Source organism: Perca fluviatilis, chromosome 5 (assembly GCF_010015445.1).
Source record: "Perca fluviatilis chromosome 5, GENO_Pfluv_1.0, whole genome shotgun sequence".
NCBI lineage: Eukaryota > Metazoa > Chordata > Actinopteri > Perciformes > Percidae > Perca > Perca fluviatilis.
In genome coordinates, this window is record NC_053116.1 from 23,871,084 (window position 1) to 23,894,197 (window position 23,114).

At 40.3% G+C, this 23,114-nt stretch overlaps 2 protein-coding genes across 6 annotated transcripts in view; one reads left to right on the top strand and one right to left on the bottom strand.

Moving 5' to 3' along the window:
* Positions 1-19,890, top strand: part of clstn1 (calsyntenin 1) — a 41,360-nt gene extending 21,470 nt beyond the window's left edge. For 2 of the 4 annotated variants that reach the window (XM_039799300.1, XM_039799301.1), the window contains 15 exons: positions 357-565; positions 1,065-1,214; positions 1,505-1,690; positions 1,801-2,049; positions 4,377-4,498; positions 5,252-5,414; positions 5,803-5,853; positions 6,941-7,098; positions 7,439-7,587; positions 8,328-8,572; positions 11,205-11,375; positions 11,748-11,893; positions 12,087-12,222; positions 14,208-14,392; positions 16,464-19,890. In XM_039799300.1, the coding sequence (XP_039655234.1) occupies positions 357-565; positions 1,065-1,214; positions 1,505-1,690; positions 1,801-2,049; positions 4,377-4,498; positions 5,252-5,414; positions 5,803-5,853; positions 6,941-7,098; positions 7,439-7,587; positions 8,328-8,572; positions 11,205-11,375; positions 11,748-11,893; positions 12,087-12,222; positions 14,208-14,392; positions 16,464-16,658 (2,515 nt within the window). In that variant the 3' untranslated portion in view covers positions 16,659-19,890. The remainder of the gene's footprint in view (positions 1-356; positions 566-1,064; positions 1,215-1,504; positions 1,691-1,800; positions 2,050-4,376; positions 4,499-5,251; positions 5,415-5,802; positions 5,854-6,940; positions 7,099-7,438; positions 7,588-8,327; positions 8,573-11,204; positions 11,376-11,747; positions 11,894-12,086; positions 12,223-14,207; positions 14,393-16,463) is intronic. The other 2 variants (XM_039799303.1, XM_039799304.1) reach the window with 1 other exon arrangement.
* Positions 19,891-20,715: 825 nt separating this feature from the next.
* On the bottom strand, positions 20,716-23,101 carry lzic (leucine zipper and CTNNBIP1 domain containing). Of its 2 annotated transcripts, none has more exons than XM_039799309.1 (7): positions 22,971-23,101; positions 22,419-22,544; positions 22,114-22,249; positions 21,870-21,968; positions 21,536-21,631; positions 21,270-21,351; positions 20,716-21,177 (listed from the first exon to the last, which is right to left on the bottom strand). In XM_039799309.1, exons 2-7 carry the CDS (start codon positions 22,517-22,519, stop codon positions 21,122-21,124), a joined length of 570 nt encoding a protein of 189 aa, XP_039655243.1. In that variant the 5' UTR covers positions 22,520-22,544; positions 22,971-23,101; the 3' UTR covers positions 20,716-21,121. The 2 variants fall into 2 exon arrangements, with proteins under 2 accessions (XP_039655243.1, XP_039655242.1); XM_039799308.1 differs by having other exon boundaries at positions 22,839-23,101.
* Between the last annotated feature and the right edge of the window lie 13 nt (positions 23,102-23,114).

The window sequence follows — 23,114 nt, forward strand, 5'->3', positions numbered from 1 at the left end:
TTTATAATACCAGGTTAATTAAGAACTGAACCCCATGGGCACCTGTGTAGCTCACCTGTTAGAGCGTGCGCTCACATAAAGAGGCTTAGTCCTCGATGCAGCGGCCACAGGTTCAAGTCCGACCTGCGGCCCTTTGCTGCATGTCATTCCCCCTGTCTCTCCCCTTTCAAGTCTAAGCTGTCCTGTCAGAAATAAAGGCCTAAAATGCCCTAAAAAAGAAGAAGAGTTGACCCCCAAAATGTTTGTTTAAAGTACTTTTTACTTAACAGGACTAATGTGACATGTCTTTTATTAAGGAAGTATGTCTTTGAACATCCCTAGCTGACAGTGTCCTAACTCAAGCATGTCCATTTCAGGGCCACTGTCCACATTCAGGTGAATGACATCAATGAGTATTCGCCAGTGTTCAAGGAGAAGTCCTACAAAGCCACCGTTATCGAGGGAAAGAAGTATGACAGCATCCTGAAGGTGGAGGCAGTGGACGCCGATTGCTCTTTCCAGTTTAGCCAAATCTGCAACTACGAGATTGTCACCCCTGATGTGCCCTTCACCATCGACAAAGATGGTAAGAACCTACACCTAGCAGCGTTGTTACAATGCATGTTGGGTAAACCCTGCAGTGCATGCGTAAGACACATCACATTGATCTGTGTAAACGCAAGAATTCAAGGCAGCTTGTTGCCCTGTGAGACAATGACGGTCTCCTTGAAAAGTCACCCCAGTTGGTCATTTGTGTCGGACTGTAGGATTATTTATCTTCATGTCTTGTAAAACTAAATGAAAGAGCCAGTAAAAACCATATTAGATCTTCAGACTTTTCAAAGATGTCCATTATTATATTGTGCTTTTAGTTCAGCTTGACAGTGAATCACTTTTGGGCCATTTAGCAAAAATTACAATTTGGCAGCCTTTTTTTATATTTTAAATATTTGAAAATACTTTGTTTTGGTCTGCTGCTTATCAGCTCAAAGTTTTTTTTATTAGAAATTTCCTAGCACAGCTGCAGCTTTGAAATTAAACAAAGAGCGGCCCTCACGCTCTCTCTTTTTCCCTGCTTCACTCAGGATTCATCAAGAACACCGAGAAACTGAGCTACGGCAAAGAGCACATGTACAAGCTGACCGTGACCGCCTACGACTGTGGAAAGAACCGTGCCTCCGAGGACGTTCTGGTCAAGATCAGCGTCAAGCCCACCTGCAAACCCAGCTGGCAAGGTATCAAAGCTCTCCTCTACTCGATGTAGCTCGCCAAACATCACTGTTTAGGTGTGTCTCTGTGTTGAACAAAAGCGATCCACTGATGCAGAATCCACACAGGCTGCCATTGTCAAAAAGGTTATTTAACTCTTTTAAGCTACAAGGCCTTTTATTATATTTGAAAGAACTGAAGTACTTCTTAATGAGTAATTACCATTGACAGTCCCTGTATTGACTGCTCACATGTTATCGGTGCTGTGCTGAAGGACATCCTTTCATTCTTTCCTACCTCTGGCTTCGTCTTTCAGGTTTCAATAAGAGGATTGAATACGAGCCTGGCACAGGTAGCCTGGCCCTTTTCCCCAGCATGCACTTGGAGACCTGTGATGAGCCAATCACATCCATCCGAGCCAACATTGAACTGGAAACCAACCATATTGGGAAGGGCTGCGACCGTGATACCTACTCTGAGAAGTCACTGCACAAGCTGTGCGGTAAGTAACTGCTCCAATGGAAATGATTATTGTCAGTAGTGATATTTTTCTTTTTTAGGAAATCCAAGTGGCCAATATAAATGCCTTTGTCCTCTTTGATTGTTTTTTAGGAGCCAGCTCCGGCACCGTGGAGCTTCTGCCTACACCCAGCAGCTCCGCCAACTGGACAGTAGGGCTGCCTACCGATAACGGGCATGACAGTGACCAGGTGTTTGAGTTCAATGGCACCCAGGCCATCAAGGTTCCTGATGGCATGGTGAGCACCAGCCTAAAGGAGCCCTTCACCATCTCTGTGTGGATGAGACATGGCCCCGGGGCCCATGAGAAGGAGACCATCCTCTGCAACTCTGACAAGACAGGTAACGTCCCTGGAGAAGAGTAGAACCGATTTTAGCTGCATCTGGACTGTGTCAAAGCTCTAGTTTGACTTTTCGTGAAATTGTTTTATGAGTTTATATTGGTTTTCACACAGTAAACATAACAGTACATAATTAAAGGCATAATAAACAAAAGGGAAGCCAACCCACCATAATATAGATATAAACCTGCTATCACTCCCGCACTGATTGCCAGGTTTTCTAATACAAAGAATATCACTATATGATAACTACTTTGACTAAAAGTTATTTTAGTTTCTGATGTTGTTAAAGGGTTGTTTACGTGTGTAATATTTGTAAAAAGAAATATGCTAAACAAAAGGCCTGTACAGTTCAGAAACAAACATCATTTGTAAGTCAAACTCTCAACTTGTATGTGAGTATACCTGTTATCTATTCTGTCAAAAACTACTGACTGGGCTGTTTGATATGAATGTTAGAAACACAGCAGCAACAAAAAATATGTAAAACTACTTCACATTATCCTTTGTTAAGACCAGACATCCAGACTCAGTTATCTGAAAATGTCAGCACCCTATATTACATTAAAATATCTGGTGTCTCCTGTCAAAACTGGGGTTTTAACTCTTTTGGCATCTAAGTGGCATACTCATTATTTTTGCACATATGGTGTCTGAACATATGGCTCTAATAAAAAAATGTTTTTAGCTTCAGGCTATAATCAGTCTTAGTGCTCAGCTGGCTGAATACACATGGAAACTTTCTCACCTCTGCCGTGTGCTCACTGACCTTTCCATTTTTGTCACTAGTTGTAAATTTTGCGTGTGGTCACTGGTCACAAGCTCCTTGATCTTATTGACTGTAAAGTCTCTGCCATTGTCAGTGAGAGGCAGTTCATCAGCTTCTGTTCGACTGCTTATATAAGAAGGATTACATCAGACGCTGTGCCCTGGACGGGAAGCTCCCAAACCCATGATCTCGGCACCATTTATGACCTCCATTCAGCACAGTGTTCACAGAAACATAAATGTCTCACATTCAGTTAATTTCTTCTACATTTTAGTTTTTAGTTTAATACTGAAGCTACATGTTAAACACTCAAACTGTAAAGCATGGGCATTGAATTTTGGACCACAAATTTGACCAAAGAAAAATTATGTCCATTATTAAATTAATCTGTTGGTTATTTTTTGATAAATTAATTGTTCACTTAAATGCACATCAAAAGTCACCAGGGTGTCTGACCAGACACTTAAATATACCACACGAACAGTACTGTATATCACAATATCCAGACAAATCTTTAGTTGTGATGTTAGCAAATAGTTGTTTTTGACATGAAAATGATTTTTCAAAATGGAAATTGAATTGACTTCCTGTTAGTGGAGTAATTGATTAAATGCCTCATACTGGAGTCCAGTAAATTCTGCTTTAACAATGTGTTGTTGATGTAACTACTAGACTCATGATTATCCCTTTAAATGGATAATATACTGTAATGTTGCCAAATTATAATCAGCCCCCTGAGCCCAGAATCGTATTTCTGAAACATGATATGTTACTATGTTCCTAAAAGGGTGCCCTGTTGTTGTTTTTGGTTATCTTAATCAATTGAGAGGAAAGCATATGCTTTGAGGTCTGTTAATGGATGATAACTCCACAGTCCATTTGAATTATATAGACCTATAACCTGATGCTCTCTAATTATAGTGTATGGCATCATATGATTGATTTTTTATTAGATATTGTAATAGACTACGTCTAAGGATACATATTGAGAAACGTACTGTACATCTTGTAAATCTAACAGCCAGTTGCTGTTTGGTACAAAGATTGCATGTACAGATAAATCCTGACTTGGACTTTTTTTTCCTCCAAGAAAATGACCTATGGTTGCATTTCCAGGTTAGAGAACAGTCCATTTGTTAATAGGAATTGGTTGTGAAACTGGTTGCAAATCTTTTCTGCCACCGTAAGAACCTGTTCAGACATGTTTGTAAATTATGAAATTGGCATGGGCCGATGACAAGTTCCAGTAGTCGCATATTTCATCATTACATGGCTACATGCTTGAGCTTGTAACTTACAGTGTTTAAAAGTAAATTACTGCCCTCTTTTTGTGTAGTCATCAGTTGTAAGTGTAACAGTAAACCATAGGTTACACAAACCTTTTCTCTTTAATGTTATTGTGTGGTAGTTGCTTCATTGTTTCTCGTGGCCTCTATAGAAGATTCAGCAGTTGAATTTAAATATTCACATATATTCAGATATTCCGTTACACGTTTGCATTTACATTTTAGAGCTACAGTTTCATATCTAGATCTCCCCTCTCATATTCTCTACTGCAGAGATGAACAGACACCACTACTCGCTGTATGTCCACAACTGCAGGCTGATCCTCCTCCTCCGTCAGGATCCATCAGAGGCTGAGAACTACAAACCAGCCGAGTTTCACTGGAAACTTGATCAGGTCAGCTGCTTCTTTAACCAAACTTTGTGTTTAGAGTTTAGAGCGTGATAAACTGTGTCACATGAAATTTAACCAAGAAAAAACGTAAGTTACACAACACTGTGCAACTTTTACAGTCCACATTCCAGCTTTCCCCCCCCTGCTCTTCTCTTTGTTCTTCCTCTCAAACTTATACATAAACTTTGAATGGTTCAGAACTCTGCAGCTCGTATCATCACCGGAACATCTTCTTTTAGTCACATCATTCCTGTTCCTCAGCAGCTTCATTGGATTCCAGTATAACACCGCATTGATTTTGAGATTCTTCTTCTCACCTTCAAGTCCATTCACAAACTCGCTCCTCTGTATCTCACTGACCTCCTTCATATCAACGCACGCACCCGTACTCTCCGGTCTTCTTCATCTGTTCACCTCACTACACCACCTGCCCGTTTGACGACCATGGGGTTTAGAGCCTTCAGCATCTCTGCCCCCCGCCTCTGGAATTCCCTTCCACCAGACATTCGCAACATTAACTCGCTTTCCCTTTTCAAACCCCGCTTGAAAACACATTTTTTCCCACACTGGCATATCCAACATGATCACCACTCATCTGTTCTTAGTAATGTTCTGTTTGTTTTTATTATTATTATTATTATTATTATTATTACTATTATATTGTCTTGTAAGGTGACCTTGAGTGTCCAGAAAGGCGCTTATAAATAAAATGTATTATTATTAATATTTTCATTCCCTCTGTTGTGTTCTTCACAGGCGTGTGACAAAGAGTGGCATCACTATGTGCTGAATGTGGAGTTGCCCACTGTGTCTCTGTTTGTGGATGGAACTACCTTTGAGCCCTTCCTGGTTACAGAGGACTACCCGCTGCACTCCTCCAAGATCGAAACTCAGCTCACCATTGGTGCCTGCTGGCAAGGTAAACTTTTTAATACATTTTTTGGAGGGATGCTCTGAAAATTAAATGAGCCATAATTCTTCTGTTTGACAAAATGTATTAATTTACAAACAAATCTGAAGCACAGATACAGTACATTGTAAAGAAAAGATTTGAATGTCTTTTGGTTTCTGTAACATTTAGCTTTTTTTGGTGGCTAAAATAGTAAGAAGTGCTTTAACGCTACCTGATAATCTATCATTATATTTGTTTGATTAGAGCTTGTGTAAAAATGTATCGTGCATGTTATTCTATTAACTCTTTGTTAGATTCTCAAACGATGCACCATGGCCTCGTATTTAGCATCTGAATCTCTATCCTCAACCCTCCTCCCTGTCTCTCCCTGCTCTCTTGTTTCTGTCCTTTACAGACAACTCAGGACATGACAATGACACTGAGTCAGTCTCTGAGCCCACCTCAGGTTGCTCAAGTCTTTCCCTTACTCCTCAAATATGTCCATGTGTCCACAATGTCCCACCAAGCTAACTGCATCCTCATTCCATTTTGACTAGAATGATTCTTACATTCTAGATGCAGAAAAATTATTTATTTTTATTCATAACTGTTTGGCGCATGATGCAGTATGGATGAGTTTGATTTTTAATGCTGCCTGCATCATTATTATTATTATTTTGTTTTTTTGCGTTTTCTTCATTCTCCATTTTTACGCTCTTCTCACTGCAGCAGCTAATACAGTAGTTAATACACAAACAGAGCAGAAGTAGACATATAATGAGCACAAAACTCTGACCTGGCTGCAGCATTTTGGTCGTGATAGCTGTTTCAGGACATGACCGCCATATCAGATAACAGTGCTACAGCAACGCACGCACACACACACACGCACACACACACACACACACACACACACACACACACACACACACACACACACACACACACACACACACACTGCTGGATGACTGTGACTTTGAGATGCGGAGGTCCAGGTGCAGTGGCGCAGACTTATACTCATTATGGTTCAGCAAGAAGACACAACACAATTGTTTAATCTCTTATTCGAAAGGATTAATGCACCTCACACCAATACTGAAACACTCAACTAAAATGTCAAGGCTCATCCTTTTTGTGTATTTTAAACATTTTGCAGTCCTTAAGATGGTTCCATTATTTTGTGAAAATAAGGTGACTAAAGAGGATTAATTTCACCATTACCTTTAGATAATACCTTTTGAGTGTCTTTTTTTCAGTTTGTTTTCCACAGTATAGCAGCAGTTCACTTGGTTAATGCAGATGTTGCATGCATACGGCATGTACAAGCTCATCCATCATTCTCCTGTCTCCCTCACTAGGCCTCCGGCCTTGTAAGGGCACACATACTAACTTGCATGAACGCCATTCACGCCAGCTTTGCACATTGAGACAGCATGCTTGAATCACCAGCCAAGAAATGGTGAAGTCTGTGGAATGTACACTTAACTAACTAGTTTTTTTACGTGTGTGTGTGTTCTGTTTGCTTCTCCTCTTCACTGTACTGATGTGCCCAGGTGGAAATGCTCGAATGGCCCAGTTTTTCCGAGGGAACCTAGCGGGGCTGATGATCCGCTCTGGCAAGCTGGAGAACAAGAAGGTGATTGACTGTTTGTACACCTGCAAGGAAGGACTGGACGTGCAGCTGCCGGAGGAGGTAGCTTCAGCTGTCAAGGTGAGGAGAGCACAGTGTTTTAGAGACACAAAACAAACTCAACCTCAGTCAGGCTGGATCTGTGCATCAAGAAGACGGTCCAACTCAGTGGTTGCAAACCTTTTAGGCGTGGGATCCTAGTAGGGGAAGCAAAGTGTGCACTCAAATCCTTCACAGGTTGCATTTAAGTGTGAATTGAAAAAAAACACAAAAAAGGTCATTTAAAGAACAGACAACGTGAATTAAATGTCCTTTGTGTGACTTTTATTAATAGCTTAGTATCACACTAACACATTTTTGTGTGTAAGCATGGCATTAGACAATCTTGCCTCAAATTAATCAACTTGGTTTCTTCTCTCAGGTTGAGTTCAACCCCAACCAGTCCTCTCTGACCGTGGAGGGCGACGACATTGATGCCTTTGACAAAGTCATGCAGCACATCTCCTACTTGAATTCCCGCCAGTTCCCGACCCCTGGCATCAGGCACCTTCGCATCTCCACCACTGTCAAGTAAGTAGCAGAAGCCAAAAATACTTCCCCAGTAGTGATGATCTCGTTTGTTTCTGCCTAACAGACATTCAGAGAGGGTTTGTCTTTCTGCTTTAAATGTAAAGATGGTTTCATGAGGTAAAGTAGATCAGGTCAGTAGTTTTTCTTAATTTCCATAACAAAGAGAGTAAACATGAAATGTTTAAGGGTTGGACAATGACAGAGGAGCTGTAACATTCTGCATTTTCTTTTTCAGTTCTCTCTGATGTATTTTATAACAATGATGTATTCAGGGACTGAAATGTGAATAACAAAACAGCATTACATTTACAGATGATGTATGAAGAGAATGTATTAAGACTTGGGTTTCTGCTGAGACAACTCTATGATCAGTTCCAGTTAGTGTTGCAGTTTAACATCGCTTCTTATTTGCATACGCACATCTGTATCAGCAAAGTTTCATTGGGTGGACTGAGCATTTAGACAAAATTATGAATTTTCCTTCTACCTTAACTTTCTACCTGTGAGGGCAACTCAAATGTATTCACTTTAATTTGTCATGGTTGTTCTGAAACTATAAGAGTCCATCTCAGGATTTTGTCTTTCCCCATCACCCTGCCTGAACCGGACATACATTAGGTATGCAGGGCACATTTAAAATGCCCCTTATGTATTTTAAAGCAGAGGGAGAACCAGCAACCTAATCAAAAAACGATAAACTATACAGGTTCCTAGGTATTTAAACTTGAATCTCCCCTCAGATGCTTCAACGAGGAGTCCTGCGTAACCGTGCCAGATGCCGAAGGTTATGTGATGGTGCTGCAGCCCGAAGAGCCCAAGATCAGCCTGAGCGGCATCGACCACTTTGCTCGCAGCGCTGCCGAATTTGAGAGCCAGGAAGGTGTGACGCTGTTTCCCGAGCTACGCATCGTGAGCACCATCACACGCGAAGTGGAGGCCGACACAGAGTCTGAAGCGACAGAGGGAGCTGATGATGACCCTACGGGTGAGAGAAATGCACATATGACCCCTACATTAACCCTAGATAATGGTATAGGGAATTTGTAGATATAGCTAACCTATTTTTCAGTGGATTAGTTGTGTTGTTTGATTAACAGTCTGCTGATTTATATACACTTTCTACTTCAAAAAATCTTAGTCTTGTGTTCTCTGAGGCAGTGCAGTACACAGTGGTTGCCTTGGTTGAATTACCTTAGACACCAAATGTGAATGTACAGTTGATAGCGGGGTAGATGTACAGTAGCAGGTAATGTTGCAGGTTATGCCTGGAGGCCGAAGGGATTGGACAGACAGAGCGAGAGGGAGGGAGAAAGGGATAAGTTGTTTACTACTTTATGGGAGGGAGGGGCAGTGACCAGCCAGCCATCTGTTAGGCTTGTATGTGAGCTAAGACGTGGAGAGACAATAGACGTGACACAGATACAGGGAGACGCAATGTCCTGTGGTGAACAGCAGGCCATATGGGACAAAAGGGCTTACAGAGATCTGTTGCTATTACCTGCATTACCCTGCCCCACCTTCCACAACCAACAAACAAGAGATGTCACAGTAGATGACTAAGAATCAATTAATAGCAACTTCCACAGAGTCAAAAGGTGCAAACTGTGCATGAAAGATTAGTTTGGTACACAAGCAAAATGGAGAAGACAAATAAAAAGAAGAAAAATATAGTCATACCTTTTATTTGTATGGGTTTCTGAACAGTTTTCTGTGTTTTAAATTTCTCTTCTTAAACAAACAGAAAATACACTAACTGAAGATATATTAGTGGCTATATGTAACTTTCAGTTTGTGTTGATTCTAGAGGCCAATTTGGACAAAAGTGGTAGTGTTTTTACCACACCTGCTGTTGAAAAGGTCTTTTCTTTACGGTACTGTATTGCCCACTGTAGATTACTGAGTTAGCGTTACTGGGAAGTCAATATTTTGCTCAGACAGAAAATCTTTCATTTACAATAAGAGAATACGTTACAGATGCATCATTGCGTACGGCAACTTAGCCTACTTTGGATGTCTCGTGAGCTAAGCCAGGTATCACTGTTACTGTGTCACGAGCCAAAGCATTAAGAGTTTGTTGTAGCAACCAACATAGTAATAACTTGTAAAGCGCATTTCATGAAACCCAAGGATGCTTTACACAGGTACAGGGGGACAAGGGAAAAGAAAATAGTAGGCCAACACAAACACGAAGGAATAAAACGTCCGCGTTAAATGGAAGGGGGACGTAATTTAATGTAGGCTACTGGCGTACAACCACATCGTGCATTGTCCAGTTATTTTATGAATGACATAGACATATTACATACCTGAGGGCCAATTCGGACACATTTTTTAATCATTTACAATCCGGTAATTGTCTCCATCTGTTGAAAGCCTGACAGAGATTGACTCGGTTTTGCCCGTTGTCTTTCACTTTCCCTTTTAGCTTTTAGTTGCAATTAGGCCTATATAAAGAAATCTCCTGCTACCTTTGGCTGAATACACTAACTTTTTCTGGTGAAACTCCGAAATCTGTGACCCCTCAGAATTCTTGCTCTGTTGCGCCGTCTACCTGCCGTAAATCATTTAGTGACTTTACTAGAGGCATTACTAAAAACTATATAAAACTAGCATTCTTTTCACTGTTAGTCTCGTTTGCTGTTACAGGTCATTTATGATGATCAGATGGAACATTACACAGTTTCAGAAACATGTAAAAGTTACATAATAGTCACTTTAAACAGATAAAGTAGCACCATACTGCTTTTTAAACATGGAACATATTTGCTGTTACCAACACTGTGGTCAACCTGTAGTAGTTCATGATGAAGGGCAGCTATTGTTGATAACTGTGTATATGTGGTACGGAGTAGCTAAGCCTACCTGTTGTATTGACAATGGATGTTGGAGCAGCTCAGGTTGGGCTGTACTATTGCTGATCATTTCTAATCAAACTGTGGTGACCCATATTGGGTTATCTCGAATGCATACTCATCTAGATTCAGTTCTTAAACCCTCAACCTTTTTAAGTGCTTTTAAAAAAATGTTTTTGGAGTGGCTCATTAACTGGTCTTTCTATTTGTGAACAAGTAGTTTCACATGAACAGGTAAATATTTGTATCTTAAATTGTTCATTAGAACAATGTGTTTAGTACAGGAATATCATGTGCTTCTCATCTTGGAGGTCAGCGTCGGTTGGAACAAAAGACTACAAGTTTGAAAATGAAAAACAATGGAGGTGTTGAGTTAGAAAGAAGTGATCTTACCAGACCTCTGTAGCCCACCTCTCATCTCTGCTTGAGGCTAGCGGCTCAAGGCTACATTAGCTTCTACTAGCATAACACACCTGAATCTTTGACCCAACTGGTCGAGTTGTATTGTGGGTAATGTAGGCGCCAGGTTTAAAGGAAGAAGAATGCTTGGAATAAAAAGGACGATATCTCTGGTTCTGCTGCATTGATTTTTGATCCATGTTTTCCATTGTGTGTCCGACATGTACTAGGACTGCAATGCTAAATAAATGGATGACTTGTTTAACACCATCAACAAACGTACATTACAGGCCCAATGGACAATCCTAAATTTGAGAAGAGTTGTAACTCTTCTTTCTAAATCGTTTCTCTCCATTGTTCATTCAGTCCAAGAGACAGTGGTGTCAGAAGAGATCATGCACAACCTGGACACATGTGAAGTGACTGTGGTGGGAGACGAGCTGGACGGGGAGCACGAGGGCCTGGAGGTGGACATGTCCCAGCTGCAGCAGCATAGCCTGGAGATGAGTTCCTCTAACCTGGGTCTCGTCATCACCGGTATGGACACAGAGCTGTTCGAACTAGCACCTAGCGGTGCTATAATAATAGCTTTGCAGAAAATATAAGTAAATTCTTTGAAATCTGTTAAATACTGAGGCCTCAAATGTAAACACTAAAAATATGTAACCATATACAGTATAATGTACATGTATAGGTATTTAAAGTTTAGGCACTCACACTGTCAACTAGAGTGATTTGAAGTCAGAGTTACCAAATCTACCGTCTCTTAGGGTATAGTTTTTAGTATGTAGTATTTATACATTTCTAAATCTTAAAACCACACACTACTTTAGAGAGCTTTCCTGACACTTTCTGGTGATTGCTGATCAAATTTCTCTCTGACACAAACTCCCGTCTGTGTGTTTCCAGGTGTGAACACCATGGCCAACTACGAGCAGGTCCTGCATCTTATCCGTTACAAGAACTGGCACACCGAGGCTCTCTTTGACAGGAAATTCAAACTGGTCTGCTCCGAACTCAACGGTCGCTACATCAGCAATGACTTCAAGGTCGAGGTATGACCATTTTTCAGTTGCATCACATAACCGTGACGCATTCGCAACAGAGGAGTGCAGGCAGTGCCATAATTTTACCGAAACATTCTTGTGTCTCCTCACAACACTTGAGCTAAAGTGATCTAAAGTGGGGATCTATTTACAATGTTTTGTGACAGTATCCATGTGTTTTTCTGGTTTTCATTCTTTCTAGGTGAATGTAATCCACACAGCCAATCCTGTGGAGCATGCCAACAATGCCATGGTGCAGCCCAACTTCATTAACCCTGTGCATCACGCCTCTGTGGATCTGTCCGGTCACAACCTGGTCAACGCTCACCAGGCCTCAGGTACTGCAACATGTAAAACGTTTGGGTTCAAAAACAATATGAAGAAAGAATGTTTCTTACTTTGTTCACTGCATCATACACACCAAAACTGTGCCCACTTTTTTACCTCTGCTGAAGCTTATCTGTCTTAGTGACAGCTATTATTAGTCATTTTGTTGAACTGGTCATCATATTAAAGGACAGAAAAACTAATTCTGGTTAACACTGACTCTTCTGGTTTTTATACATGTTTACATCTTGCCTAAAACCAAACTTTCAGGCATCATGATATATATTTTATACGACCGAAATGAAAATTCTTGGCCGAAACCGAAAACCGAAAAAAAGGAAACCAAGACCGAAAACCGAAACACTTATTAGTCAATTATTAGTACCATTGCATTTATGGCTATGACTGTGTACTAACTTTACTAAAATCAAGGCATTGCAATTGTATAAATTAATATTAAAGTTTAATTAAAAAAATATCTAGCAGAAATATGGCTACAATCTGATAGTCACATACAGTATATAGTAGCCTAAGAACAGAATAGCTTACCTATTTTTATTATTATTATTATTTGAGGCACTTTCTTGCAGGATTTCACTGAACATATCAGACAACGAGGATGCATGCCCCTCATCTGGTGCAGAGAGACGTGTCTTTTTTTCTGCGCTCTGATCTCCTCCTGCTCCGTGCGCGCTCCGTCTCCATGCGGGTTCTCCGCATCCATCGCGGCCTGGATCATTTCTCGTGCGCCCTGCTTTATTTCCGCATCCAAGTAATGGTCTTTATAACGCAGATCAAGTACAGTCGCGATGAGGTGCAAAGGATCCGAATAGATCTCACTGAAACGTGTGCTGACAGACTCTAAGAGCGTACTTTTCATTGTTTTCACTCCGTGGTCCGTCTCAACCTCTTTGCTTAGGAGACGCTTTGCAGGTGGAACGGATCGGGTACTGACACACGTGCAGGTCACGGTTTCTGTTTGCGTCATCACAACATTTTCGGCCGTATTGTTTCAGTGATAAAACCGAAACCGAAAACCGAAAATGCCCTTTTGGGCCATTTTCGGCCGAAAATTTTCGGTGGCCGAATATTTGGTGCATCCCTAATATTTTACAATCACTTGATGAATAATGATGATGAACTTGGTAATTTTTGCTTACTGAAACTTTACCCAATTGGCGCATTTTACTCTTAAATGAATACCAAACCTCATAATCAATCAATTAATCTGCTTAATTGTTGGTACTGTAGAAAAAAGATTTGGCCTCTGGTGTGGCAAGCTTTGTTAGAGATGGATTACAGTCTAATAATCACAAGTAGGGCAAGTATGAAACACTGGGTGTTTTTTTTTTATGGCACAAGTTTAGGGATTATACTTAAGTGCTGTTTGTGACATCTGTACATTCGGCGGTCTGAACACAACCTTTTATTTCCTGGCTTCAGTAATCCTCTGGGCTGTCAGGCTCACTAAGCTTGCCACGCAAAAGAGAGGCCCTTTTTTCCTGTTAATATGGGGCAAAGTGGAGCAGGTTGGAGGGAGACAGGCAAGGCTATTTGAAGAAAGACACACACCTAGAGCTACCGAAAACATTCATTTGCAGTTTAAGAAGACATTGTGGCCGAGTTAGCTCAGTTGGTAAAGCAGGCGCACATATATAGAGGTTTAATCCTCGATGCAGCGGCCGCGGATTTGACTCCGACCTGCGGCCCTTTGCTGTATGTCATTCCCCCTCTCTCTCCCCTTTCATGTCTTCATCTGTCCTGTGAAAATAAAGGCCTAAAATGCCCCAAAAAAGAATCTTTAAAAACAAAACAAAAAAAGAAGACCTTAACATCAGCACTGGCTCACCATGAAACTAAAGTCGTTGACATGCTCTCAGACAGAGGTGGACGCTGCGGCTCCCCACATAAATCTTTACCAGGGTTTTTATGTGCAAATTGAACATAGTTTACGTCTAACTCCTCATTGTGTCCGTTTGTGTTTGCTTCTTCACAGTTGTTCCCAGCGCTGCCACCATTGTCATTGTGGTGTGTGTTAGCTTCCTGGTGTTTATGATCATCCTGGGCGTGTTCCGCATCCGAGCCGCACACCAGAGCACCATGAGTGACCAGGAGAACGGCAAGGAGAACGAGATGGACTGGGACGACTCAGCCCTCACCATCACCGTCAACCCCATGGAGGTAAAAACACACAGGGAGGCGAAATGAGGGAACATTTTTCTGGTGATTAGCCAGTGAAAAGCCAAGACAGCTTTTCACCTACTAATGCTCTCTGGGTGATGTTGTGACTGTGTCCTAGTTTCATCTGAGCTCCCAGGATTGACAGCACTGTGGGGACGGTGAAAGAGACTTTGTTGTAGATATTTATGGAATGTTACCTTGCTAGTTAAAATAAAAGATTTATATATCAATATTTAGATTAATTCTGTGCAACCAAGTTGGTCTTGTCGAGATTTAGAGCGATTTTGGTGCCCCAGCCAATAAAACAGCACCAATAGTTGTCTTCCCAAGTCCAATGTGAAAGTTTCAAATTAAGGAGTCAGTTTTTAGGCAGGTTATACATATTTGTACTGTGGACTCATGTCATGAGTTATGTGTTGGCTTGCAACTAATTTATAATGTTTTCTAGTCACAATAATCCCACGACTAGAATCTTAACTTAAAGAGTAACTGAACACCAGGTTGACAGGCAGCGTTATGCTTACGTCTCTAGTTGAAGGTTTCAGGCCTGGGGGTACAAGCAGCCAAAATGGGTTTCCTCAGGAGGGTGGCTGGTGTCTCCCTTAGAGAGAGGGTGAGAAGCTCAGTTGTCCGTGAGGAACTCGGTGTTTAGGATGCCCCCTGGGCGCCTCCCTAGGGAGGTGTTCCAGGCACGTCCAGCTGGGAGGAGGCTTCTAGGAAGACCCAGGACTAGATGGAGGGATTATATCTCCAACCTGGCCTGGGAAGGCCTCGGGATCCCCCAGTCGGAGCTGGTTAATGTGGCTCGGGAAAGAGAAGTTTGGGGTCCCCTGCTGGAGCTGCAGCCCCCGTGACCCGACCCCAGATAAGCCGACGAAGATGGATAAGGGAAATGGAAGTCTCAGCCTAAATCACATCACAGGTTGCAGTAGAAAAGAGCACCACATCCCTATTTAGTGAGACCTCCTACATTTGCACATATGTGGTCCAAATTAAACTCTGTTTCAGGGAATGGTCACTTGATCAACTTCAGTAAATGATGAGTAGTGAAGTAGTAGTAATAGTCTCCTAAACAGCGTTCAGTGAGAATCCAAAAAAGCTGAATTCACATATAACAAACAAAGCAATGAGCTGTGTTCCTCTGTTTTGTTAAGTGAGACCAAACTTGTATGTTTTCTTAATGATATTTAGGGAATTTTATGCCTTTTTATTAGACATCTGGTAGTAGACAGATGACAGGAAATGATGGGAGAGAGAGATCAAACTCTAAAAAAAAATGTTGATAGTTTTTAATTAAACTTTCTTTTAGACACATTAACTGACATTTGTAGGATAATTAACATGATAAAATTACATCATCACAACATGACTGCACTGGGAGAAAAAGACATCGACATGTTTGATGTCTTAAAATGGTTTTTACGTCATAAGAAAAAAAAAACTTCTAAAATTTTGACTGCATTTGTTATTTTACTTCCAATAAAACCTTAAACACAAGTGGAGAGCTTCACTATTTTGAATAAAGGAATTGCCTTATTTACCTATCTAAGAATGACCTATCGAAGAAACATTTAAAGCAGGGTGTTAAGATCGGGCCGAATTTTTCTGTCCGAGCCCGGCCCTTGTCTGACAGGCATTAAGAAATTAAAATCTATTTTTTTTTCCTCATACTAATGACACATGTAGGCTATGTTTTTGTGTGGAAAGCCCTTTTTTATTAAGCAACTGCAGGAAGGCATTCGGAAATGTCAACAGATGAGCGCATCAGCACAAACGGGGCAACAAGCGTAAGCTGTTAAAATGTTCGAAGCGACCTTTCCTGATCGCTTCGTTTCCGACCGTGATCAGAAAATCAGGGGAGACTCGTTACCTCCAGGGCTGATGTTATAAAATGAATAACCACTAACTCTGCTCCGGTTGCATCTACAACGCGTCCGCTTCCTCTTTCTCTATCTCTCTTCTGCCCGGTTGAAGCTATACACATGAAGGAGCAGTTTAGATCTCTAAATATATAAATTATTGTGACTCTTCACTAACATGCCCACCCTCTCTCGCTCTGTCTCTAACGCAGACGTACGAGGACCAGCACAGCAGCGAGGAGGAGGAGGAAGAGGAGGAGGAGAGCGAGGATGGAGAGGAGGAAGATGACATCACGAGCGCTGAGTCAGAGAGCAGTGAAGACGAGGAGGGCGCAGAGCCAGAGGACAAGCAGGGGGCCAGCAGACAGCAGCAGCTGGAGTGGGACGACTCCACCCTCACCTACTAAAACACACACAAACACACACACACACACACACACAACACACACACACACACACACACACACACTCACTCACTCAACACAAGCTCACACACACACAACACCAACTCACACTTACTCAGATCCTCATACTCACTGTTCCACACAGACTCCCCCCTCCCCCCCCCTACAAGGAGCCATGATGTAAAAAAATAAATACAAAAAAGCAAAACAAAAATTCCCTGTAGCGTATATATGGTCAAGGATTTCCTGTTGTTATCTTAGTGGTGGTACTTAGTGTAGTGTAGTCATCACCGGATTGCTGATTTTTACCGTTTATTTTTTTATTTATTATATTTTAATTCCCAGGAAAACTTGGCCTACATTTGTTCTGAACTGATTGAGGCAGCCAACCCTGCACTTTTTTGTTTTCTCAGATGTTATGCTTTTAAATGGAGACTTTTTTTTTTATGTATATTCTTTGCTTACTGCTTTTAGATTTGTTTGCAGCTAATCTCACGTATAACTTTGACATGAGTTTTCTTGACTTGTAGTCCACAGTGAAACAAAACAATGCTTTTAACAAGTAGACAGCATTTTCTTTTTTTTTTCTTCTTTTAGTGCATGAGGATATTTGAGAAGTCATATGTGTAGAGAAATGAATTGCTTTTTAAAGATTTTGTAAATATAAAGAAACCATGTAATTAGTCAATGTGTTAGTGAAGGCCTACTCAACAGGGTCCAATATCTAAAATGACGCAGTTCGTAATATTTGTGTCACACAGGCTGTAGCATGTCGCTAAATTTCTGCAAATGCTGTTCCATCATGCTTGTACATGTCTGCTTCATAATAAGAAACCCTAACTGTTAAGTGGAGGTTTCTATGACAAAGTGGTGTCCATTTTGTCTTTTTCTTTTTTGCAAAGAGGAATCATTTCTTTTGCTTTCTCGCAGGTGGATGGTTTCAGCTTCATACATTGCTTTGCTTGCACAGGTAGCAATGCTCTACTCCAGACATCTGTGTTTTTCATTCCCAATGGATCTCACTGTTGTACAGAAGGGATTTTCTTTTTGTTCAGAGTAATCATACCCAGAGAAATGCTTATGTACAAATCGACATTTCGTGTGAAACGGTACAAACACTAGGCCAGCAGGTACTGTAGTGCTGTTGATCTTGAAATATGGGTACTAAAGTAAAGGGTACTACTTTTTGCCAGTTTATTTTGGATAAGTAGAGAGATTTCCTCAGCAGCTTTAAAAGTCTTTTGTCCGTATCCCAGTCCTGCTGTGCTGACAGAAGTAGGGAGGTAAACACCTTTCAAACTACTGAAAGAGCAGATTTATGGCAGACAGAGCTTTAGTGGAGCCTGGTTGAATAGTGCACTTGCTGGCATTGTTTTGGGGAAGAGTAATGAAATGAAAGTACTTTTCAGGATTGCTTTGTTGCAAGTTAAATTTCCACGGCACGGCTATTTAAATCTGAAATAATAAACCATATGTTACATGCATTTTTAAACTGGTTTCCTGTTGCAAAATATGCACCGTCTTTATTGTAGTTTAAGGTATTACAACTGAAGTTATGACTGCATATAGCTTACAAAAGGAAAACACTTTAAAAAAGAATCTTCTTGTTTGTTCAATGAAATATTTGTTTGCCGTATACCACTAGATTTTATTGTACATGGAACTGTACTGTAGAGTTGTTCTAAAATATTTGTTTACATTTGGTAAACTTATTTTCCTTCTGGTGTTAGTATAAAGCTTATACAATTGATTGGGAAAATGTGTCCAAGCTCTATCTCCTCTCAGACACTGTTGTCCATCACTGTTGTATATATCTTTCACAAAACCAGATACAAATGTACCTTCACACTTAACTATTTAGTGTTTGTCTCATGTTTTTGGGTACCAAGTTAAAATGTTAACATTTCCCAAACCTGCGTTAGCCTAATTAAAGCAGATCAGATTTTGGGCATTGAAGTTAACAGAACATGGCATTATTGAAATTAGAAATGTCAGTGTTTTGAGCCTCACGTTTTGCATGCAAATCAAATTTTAGATGCCCAAACTGAAACATTGGAGACAATTTCCAGGCTACTTTTGAGGGTTTAAGTCGTTGTGTTTCTTAAGTTTGATTGATTTATAATTTTAAGAGGTTGGTGGTGGAAATGTAGTGAACAGTCTCCCCTCAATGATGACTTGGACTTTTAAAAAGTGGGCCAGGTCTGAGCCGGCTGAGATGGGAGTGCCTTTTTTCCGATCATAGCGCAATTAGCAGGTCTAACAAAAACACTCATCCGTGCTCTTTTATTCGTGGCAATTTTTGTTTGTTTTTTATTTGTATTTGTCTAGATTTCTTACAGAGCGTAACAATAGTCCACTGCTAGTTTTATTAAAAGTGAAAAACGTTTTACATAGATGTCATGTGTCCATGTTGATGTGTAGATGAAGTAGATCCATATTGTATCTTCTATAGATATTATACTAAATCATTGACAAAATCCACCTTTAAAAAGATGTACAGTACATTATGAAATTGCTTTGGCAGCATACATACAGTATATATGTATACTGTTAACTGACCTATTTGTGTATAGTGGAAGGTAATTTTGAACAGTGTCCTATTGCCTGAGTTGTTGAGAAATGATTTTGAGGGCAGCATGAAATTCACAAGAACCAGAGTATAAGCCTGTCCAAATTCTCCGTTTCATTACGTCAAACACTTAATGTCCACATTTCATCAACAGTACAATACCATGGGTCACTGATATGTGCACACTGACTCTTAAGTCACGTCTCCACAGTGACTGCACCATCTCCAGTTTTCTGGATTTAATGCTTTCTGATCATCCCCCTAGCTAAGTGTAAGTTGGTTGAATTGAATGTCACTGCCTAACAAACTGAAATGCAGCCATACTGTAATAACACTAAGATTTAGGGGAATTTACTTTGCATGAACCACAAGTTTGTGTACGTTCCATGTGGGGTTGTGAGACTGGAGAGAGAGAAGAGACGGGATACACTACTGATTCTCAGATCGTCTGTTTCACAAGTCCACAACACTCCAGATATATATTTTTTTTCTTTTCTTTTAAAAATGTGCTCAAAATGGAAAAGGGTGACAATGTTTTCCGAACGGTTGAATGCTTCCTTTGTGCTTGTTGGAGCTGCTCTCACTTTTCTACTAACTGAAAGGCAAATTGTAGTGAAGTTGATGCTTGCTCGTAAACAAAATAAAGGATGATGAGATGGGGTATAACTTGTGTCTGCTCGTTTTTCTTCAGTCATCACTCTACTGTAAGCGTTTCACTAGTGCAGACTTAGTGCTGGTGGTACACACCCTGGGCAGTGCTACTGCATAAATATTGAGCATTAGTGTCCTCTGGTGGTGAAAATGAAATAATCTAAAGCCCAAACCTAAAAGGTGAAACAGAATTCCACAGGTTAAATAAAAAATAAAATGAATACATAAAACAAACGCCATTTATTTTGTTTTACTCACATAAAAAAAAAAAAAAACATGGCTTCAAAGCTGAATATCAATCATGGTTGATGCTGTAAACATTGTGACATTAAGTTCTAAATAGGTTCAACAAATCAAACTTGAAATCCAACGCAATACTGACGATTACTGCAAATGTTTAACTACAATTGTCAATTAAAGCACACATGCAGTGTATAACGCTTGATAACCAATGAATATATAGAGCAGTGTTTCTCAAATGGGTGTACATGTACCCCTAGGGGTACTTTGGAGTACTACATGAAATTTTGCGTGAAAAATGCTGATTTAAACAAGGCGTAGTCCTCAATGCATATTCTCAAATGTATAAACTATTCTTTTATTTTCCATTTTCAAGACGATCCTTTCACCCTTTCGGAGGTGAAAAATCACTTCATATTCAGCCCTTCAGTGTGTTCTTTAAAACAGCTCGATCCTCTTATTATTAAGCTTCTGCTGTCCTATTTATCTATAGTATACTGCATACAATTGACTTTCTCAATGTTACTGTTACTTGGTGGTGTATTTTTATTTTCAAAGGTTTTCTTTTGTGTGGTATTGCCATTATTTTGTCCAAACCGCTGTAAACGGAACAGTTTATTTAAAATAAATCTTGAATATTTGCAGCACTCATACAGAAAATCAACAATCTTTAAAACAACAATGCAAGAGAGACACAGCAACCCAATAAGAAATACAGCCCAAATCACAACAGAGTATTTCTCTTGAACTGCCTGGACCATCTTTTACATTCACGTACATGTCTTCATATTCCACAAATCACATGCTCGTACCTATAATATAATTTTACACGCATCTGGACAAATAGACATTTACAAAAGTGCAGGTGTATAAAACAATACTGTTAAAAAGTGTTAGCATCTACAGCAAAACATAGAGCACTGGCTATTTACAAAATCAATGATCAATTGGCACGTCATTCTTGGTAATAAAGACACAGGGTTAAAATTAACATTTTGTAGAATTACTATGCCTTGGTTTTCACACCAGAGCTAGCTAAAGCCATAATTTTGTCTTCAGAGCCTGAAAGAGAAGGCAAAACAAGTTAAATATGAATGTTCATCCAATCATTTGTATGATTAAAAATGTCAGTTAAATGACATGTTTATTCTCACCTAAGTTTGCAGTCACTTTTTCAAACTGGTTCAGAGTAGCTGTAGCATTTTCAGTGAGAAAAGTCTCATCCTCCAAAGTGAGCTGTCCAGAAACAGAAATAATGCATTGATGTTTAAAATGTTACAGCTCCTTCTGAAGTGAGATTTAGGCCTGTTGTAGCAAGCTGACTAAAATAAGTTACATGGACTCATGAGCACAAGCCTCTGAATCATCCACGAACCCGTGGAAAAACATCACATCTCTGCTGACTGGGAGTGTTCCTCACCGTCTCTCCAAGTTTTCTCAAGGCTGTGAGGATTTCCATTTTCTGCTGCGTGTACACATCTCGCGACAATTTCCCCACCATGACATCTCGGTCCATCTGTGCAAAATATCACACACTAGTTTGACAATTTTCAGGCCAAGCAACACACAGATGAACACTGAGGAGTGATTGAGCAGTTGGATTGTTTAATCCCCCTCCCTTCTATGATGAATCATGTACAAGTTGTTAAAAGAGCTGATGGGATTCAATTTCATTGGAATTTTCATGTGACAAGTCAAATTGAATAATTGACAGATTGATTGATTGATTGATTGGATGACATTGCAGTGCAAACCTCTGCTAGTCTTGTTCTCAGCTGTCCTGGCTGCTTCTTAGCAAAAAGTCGGATCACCTCTGGGGTTTTGAAAGCTTGGCTGATGGCAGCCTGGATTGCCTGATGAAGACAGAACAATTGGCAAAATTGTAACATTTCACAAATCACTGCTTAAACTGGATTATTTACTTGTTCTATAAGCTATACCCTCTTTACGTCATCCTCAATACACAGTAGTTGCACATTAGCCACTGATTGTCCATACCAGCTGCATTCCACTGAGTTCATCCACAAGGGTCATGTCTCCTGTCATGATCTTCTTCAGAGAGTCATTGAATTCACTCAACTGTTCCAAGGTTTCCTTTTTTGTCTCCTCATACTCTTCCTCATCCAGTTCTTCTCTGGAATGAACAAATAAATGACAAACTAACAGAGATAAAGGGAAATATGGAGAAGTACTTCCTGGCATAGACTAGATCATTACTTGTCAGCTCTATACCAGCCAAATTTGGTAATTCAGCAAATAATTTTAGTGAATTTGAGTGATATAATGAATGTCTCTAAATGCACCTGCATTCCTCCAGATCCTGAAGCTGCTGCATCAGTCTGTCAAGTTGCTCTTCCATATTTTGCCTCAATTTTCCAGTTTCTGATTTCCCGCGAGAAGCCATCCTTTGTTAAAATCTTATTCCCAACCTATGGAGAACGCAAAACAGAATAAAACAGTGAACAAATCTTACTAGGCATTAGTACCCAATGACACGAATTTAGCATGCTATTTAGACTTCATCAGAATGGTGTTGTTGGAGCTAGCATTACAAAAAACACTGTTCAACATTTAGCGAAACAACCACTGTCAAACTGTCGATTAATATATTTGTTGGAAGCTCAGAATGTGCTATAACTAAAGATTGTATAAAATAGCTATAACAGCTGAAGTTGCTTAGTTAGCTCAATAGTTAGCTAGCATGCTAAAAGAAAACGTCTCACCCGGGACTCGTTTTGTCAACAGATGTAACGTTAAATCAGTCGTGCAATGAGTTGAATAGTTGCACCAGCTTGACGAATATACAATAAAATTAACTGAATCATTGAATTGGAACTTCTCGGAAAAATTACTACCTTCAAGAACGGTTACAAAATATTTAGTGTTTGTCGAGGCGCTTGCGTTAATACATGCATGGGCGCTTGGTCTGTGGATATGTGATTGTGAACGTAGCTTCTCTGACGTAGCTAGCTCAGGAGTGTGGGTGCGGCCAAAGCATT